This window comes from Littorina saxatilis, linkage group LG9 (assembly GCF_037325665.1).
Source record: "Littorina saxatilis isolate snail1 linkage group LG9, US_GU_Lsax_2.0, whole genome shotgun sequence".
Lineage (NCBI taxonomy): Eukaryota > Metazoa > Mollusca > Gastropoda > Littorinimorpha > Littorinidae > Littorina > Littorina saxatilis.
The window spans coordinates 24,576,762-24,582,472 of record NC_090253.1 but is presented as its reverse complement, the minus strand read 5'-3'; the positions used below and the strand labels follow the sequence as shown (position 1 = coordinate 24,582,472).

Genomic DNA, 5,711 nt, shown 5'->3' with positions numbered 1-5,711 from the left:
AAGGAAGAGAGTTTCTGACACATAAATCTACCCTCTTTGGTATAAAAAACGGTGATTCAAAAAGGTCAGAGGGACATGTGGGTGCGTGTGTGTGTGTTTGTGTTTTGCGTGCGTGCGTGTGCGTGCATGCTGCGTGTATGTGCGTGTATGCGTGTTTGTGTGTGTGGGCATGGCAAACTTTGACGATTTTTTTCCATAAACAAACAATATAGATCCACCACATTTTCTCTCTTGGTATTGCTCCAATAGAATGATATCTCTCTGACATGACAGTTCGCATCTCATCACAACCGATAACGAATTGCCAGTCTACAACATTGGGTTACCCAGCGGTTTTTCTCATTTTCTAACCGTCTGTTGTGGCCCTTTTTGATCTGTGCCAAAGGTACACATTAACAAATGTTCCGGATCGGGAGCATCTTGTTTGATGTCCCTCGCCTCCACCATCTGGCGCTGATCGATTTCTCTCCTGTTTTCTAAGGCCAAAAATAGGTGTGGTTACGGTAACATAGCAACACAAAAAAAAATAGGGTAGGAAGGTAGGCAATCACTTTTTTTTTTTAACTTTTTTTTCTAATGTGTACAAATTAAACCTACTTGACAGGGAAATAAGTGTGCGACTCGGGCGATTTTGCTTTCATTGCGTTTTCTGCACTCGTTTTTTTTGTTGTTGTTGTTGTTGTTGACAAATGCAATAAAAAGTTATAGGGTCGGCCCCTAAAAATAGGGTAGGTCGGGTTACCGTAACCACACCTATTTTTGTTTTAGGCCTAATATCTCTCCTTTATGTTGCACACACACACACGTGAGCTACACCTGTTTTAGAATCGACGCCCGTCTATTTTAGGGGCTCCCAGAGCTGTGTTTCCACAGTCGACTGCCTTTCACTCTAAAGCTTTTGTGGTGTCTGTCGTTACCGTGTAAAAGCTGCACCTTAGGTTCCTACGCGATATGCTCATTTATTTCGAAAATCCGAAAGCACCTTACTCGAACTGGAGCCACTCCCACCCCGCATATCCACTACTTCCGCCCCAACACAGCCCCAGTGTTGTTGTTGTTGTTGTTGTTGTTGTTGTTGTTGTTGTTGTTGTAATGTTTTAAAACAGTATTTGTTCTACACTTTGGGCTTCTTTGACAAGTGTCCGTTCTGATCTGTTTAGGGGCGTTCTTTGCCGTATCCTGCAACGTTTGTTTCCCCATAGTTACATTTAGTCAAGTTTTGACTAAATGTTTTAACATAGAGGGGGAATCGAGACGAGGGTCGTGGTGTATGTGTATGTGTGTGTGTGTGTGTGTGGAGCGATTCAGAGTAAACTACTAAACCGATCTTCATAAAACTTTACATGAGAGTTTCTGGGAGTGATATCCTCAGATGTTTTTTTAATTGTTTCGATAAATGTCTTTGATGACGTCATATCCGGCTTTTTGTAAAAGTTGAGGTGGCACTGTCACACCCTCATTTTTCAATCAAATTGATTGAAATTTTGGCAAAGCAATCTTCGACAAAGGCCGGACTTTGGTATTGCATTTCAGCTTGGTGGCTTAGAAACTAATTAATGAGTTTGGTCAATAAAAATCGGAAACTTGTAATTACAATTATTTTTTTATAAAACGATCCAACAACACTGGGAAATTTAATCTTATTCTTTGTTATTTTCTGATTCCAAAAACATATACATATGTTTTGGATTACAAACAAGCTCTGAACATTAAAAAATAGAAAAACAGAAAAGCGTGTTATCCTGCTCAGCGCGACCACTACCGCACTATTCTGGCTTGTCAATTTCACTGCGCGGCCTTTGCCACGAGCGGTGGACTGACGAAACTACGAGTATACGGTCTTGGTGAAAAAATGCAGTGCGTTCAGTTTCGTTCTGTGAGTTCGACAGCTTGACTAAATGTTGTTATTTCGCCTTTGTTTTGTTATACCTGCCTGTTGCAGTCCTGCAAAGGTTTTACCTGAGATTTATAAGACATACGATCTAGGACCATATACTGTTTTAGCTGACGGATTTGTTTCTTACTTGCAGTCCTACGTGAGCTATATACTCTATGTTTCCGAGGCATAATACCCATACTCATCTGTTTGGGATATTCAAACTCCACTGGCTTTCTACTAATAGTTTATGCCACTGGGTAATGGACAAAACTGTTCTTGTCTGCTGCAGTCATACATGACCTGTACTCTGGGTTTTCAAATAATAGGACCAATACTCATCTGCTTCGGAACTTCAAGTGCCGTGTCGTCAATCCCCATTGGCTTTCGATAAATAGTTTGTGACACTGTAATAGACAAAACGTGCCTGTTGCAGTCTTACGTGAGCTGTTCCCTGAGAGCCCAAGACAAACGACCAATACTTTTTTGCTTCGGAGCTTCCAGTGCAGTGTATTCAATCTCCACTGGCTTTTGATGAATAGTTTGTGCCACTGTAGTAGACACGGCTTTTCTTTTTTGTTGCAGTCCCGCGTCAGCTGTACCCCCGGTTTCAAATAATAGTCCTATACTTATCTGCTTCGGAGCTTCCATTGCGATGTTGTAAATCTTCATTGGCTCTCGATAAATAGTTTGTGACACTGTATAAGACAAGACTGTTCTTGTCCGTTGCAGTCATACGTGAGCTGTACTCTGGATTTTCAAATAATAGGACCAATACTGCTCTGCTTCGGAACTTCAAGTGTGGTGTCGTCAATCTCAATTGGCTTTCGATAAATAGTTTGTGACACTGTAATAGACAAAACTTTTCTTTTCTGTTGCAGTCGTACGTGAGCTGTACCCTGGGTTTCCAGGACATAGGACCCATACTCATCTGCTTCGGAGCTTCCAGCGCGGTGTCTTCAATCTCCATCGGCTACGTTGCTAGGCACATCAAGCGGTTTGCCTTCATCGCTGCTGGGGCGACGTTCAACGCCGGGCTGCTGGTGGTGCTGGCACTGTGGCAACCCAAGCCCCATGACATCCCCAACTTCTATGTGGTGGCTGGCTGTCTGGGGCTGTGTGATGCCATCTGGCAAACACAGACTTACAGTGAGTATACCGCTGCAATGGAACCCCCGTTTTAACACCAACAGTCTGAAACAAATCTGGTTTTAAAAAAAGAGGGAATCTTAAAATGAGGTAAACTTGCAGATTGTATTTAAACAAAGAATTCTGAGAAACCAGGGTCTTAAAATGGAGGGACTCTTAAATGAGGGGGGGGGGGGGGGGGGTGGTGTCTTAAAATTAGAATTTCACTCTATAGACATGGATTGTTTGAAACGCATGCGTTGAGGAAGCCATTGCTGCACAGATTCTGCACAAGCTTGGGCATATCGCAGATAACGTAATGAGGAACTTGACTATGAACAATGTGCAAATACGGAGACAGGCAAACAGACAGACGCCACGCACGCGTACACGCTTTGCATTTCTTTACAACTAGAATGGTTTCACAAACCACAAGTTTTACAAGTTTTTAAAAAGTTTTGACACCATTGGCAGATCATGCAAATCTGTTGCAAATTTTCGTGTAACCTTTGTGATTTATCTTTCGATATAAAGCACACAAACAGGCACCAAATGTAGATCTTCCATTGAAGCACAGCTCTTTTTGGTTTTCTTCTAGCTCTCTTTGGCGTGCTGTTCAGCCACAAACAGGAAGCGGCCTTCGCGTCCTACCGGATGTTCCACGCCACCGGATGTGCAATGGCTTTTGGGTACAGCTACTTCCTGTGCGTGGAGACCAAGGTCTACATCCTGTCGGCCGTTCTGACGCTGGCTCTGGCGTTCTACTCAGTGATAGAGATGAAGGTTCAACTCCAGAGCCAGCATATTCAGGACATCGTGGCTCTATGACTAGTCTAGATATCGCTGCCATCACAGCAATGGAAGTTGGATTACACGGTCATAACATTATGGCTCTTCGTTGTGTGTTTTGAGAACTGCGGTTCCTAGACTGACACACTGGATCTGGATCCGGATGCCCACTGCGGATGTTGTTCGTGGGGTGTTCGTTACAGGAGCCGACTTCGGCTATACGTGACGGATGGTGTACGCATCACCATTTAGAAAGACCTCTTCATGTGTATGGTCGTATATTTTCCAGTCCACACGGTTATAGAAATGAAAGGTAAAACATGGACGACGGAATCAGCGTACTTAGAATATTTGAGGACATTGCGGCTCTAGGAACAGTCCAAGGTTTGTAAAATGTGATTGTGTCCATCTACACGATACGGGAAAGCTCAGGCTTGAGAATCAGCATATTCGGGACAGTCTTGCTCTATGATTAGTCTAGAGTTGGTAACCTGTAACCCAGGTCTCGTGAGCAGTGACAAACGCAACCCCTGACCCAACCTGCGTGAGACGTGCGGCTCTTGTGTTCTATACAGTGATTTTGTTAAAGGTTCAACTTGGAGTCAGCTAATGCAGGACATATTGGCTCTATGAGTGGACGAGGTTTTGCCGACTGTGGCCCTGTGGCTAAGGTGCACGAAGCGAAACTGGGTGACACCCAACTGGGTAGGAAGAAGCCGCGAGGTCTGATTGGTTGAAATCACAACATATCTCAGTTTCAACCAATCCGACCTCGCGGCTGCGTACCACCCATTTGGGTGGCACCCAGGTTCGCTTCGTGCATCTCAGCCTAGGCCTTCTGAGGAAGGACAGTGGTACAAAAAAAATTCAAACTCCAAACACTGGCTTTTTGAAAAGCGATTTAGATGAGGGTTCAGATTCAAAGCCAGCGTACTCAGGACGTTATGACTCTGTGACTAGCTGACTCAGTGCGACCCATGCTGTCAGTATCGATCGTACTGCGGTTGGTTTTGCATAGTGGCAGAAATGAAAGTACAACTTTACAGTGAGCGTATTAAGAACGTTGTGACTTCTGTGATATCAAAGCCAGACACTGTAGTGCAAATTTGACAAAAAATCACGATTTTTCATGATTTTTGGTTTTTGGCAGATTTTGGAAGAAGAAAGTCTTTATACCAAATGACATATATTATGTACTGTTTTACGGAGCAGCCATTTCTGTATGAAATAGGCAACGGAAGTAATGTAGACTACTGACACTGGTTTTCACTTTGTACTGCAGTTATTACTGCAAGATCTGTTAATCTTGTAACTTTAAAATGGGAGGATCCCCGCTATGGAAGATGCTTGAAAGGTTCACAGATGCTTCGTTTCAAACAAGCAGGTCACAAGGCTGTGAGCGAAAGATGTCAATAGGTATTGCCCGTTTAAAGAAAGTACCGGTCTGACAATAACAGTAACATTACGAAAGTGCTGGACATGGCTACTCTTAAAATTGAGTTTGATGTTAAAGTAATGCTTTTTCACAACTTTTATGGTCGTTTCTTTTGAATCCGATTTTGAAGCACATTTGGATGTCTGTAGATAAAAGTGTTACTGACGGAAAACCAACATCAAGAAACAGAGAACGAATCCGCTGATGTGCTCTACCATGTCCGAGCCTCCCCTCCTCCTCCTCATACACGCACGCACTGCACGCACGCTTGCACGCACACACACGCACACACATACACACACGCACACACACACACACACACACACACACACACACACACACAAACACACACACACAAACACACGCACACACGCACACACACACACGCACACACACACACACACACTCACACACACCTGCCCCCCCCGGCCCCCCCCCCCCCCACCCCCACCCCCGTAACTTTGCGACTTAATGTCAACGACA

General features: G+C 44.0%; 1 protein-coding gene across 1 annotated transcript in view; it reads left to right on the top strand.

Annotated features, from left to right (window-relative positions):
* Positions 1-5,463, top strand: part of LOC138977147 (protein unc-93 homolog A-like) — a 53,248-nt gene extending 47,785 nt beyond the window's left edge. The window contains exons 4-5 of the mRNA XM_070350056.1: positions 2,758-3,025; positions 3,603-5,463. Coding sequence (XP_070206157.1) covers positions 2,758-3,025; positions 3,603-3,832 — 498 coding nt within the window. The 3' untranslated portion in view covers positions 3,833-5,463. The remainder of the gene's footprint in view (positions 1-2,757; positions 3,026-3,602) is intronic.
* The last annotated feature ends 248 nt before the right edge of the window (positions 5,464-5,711 follow it).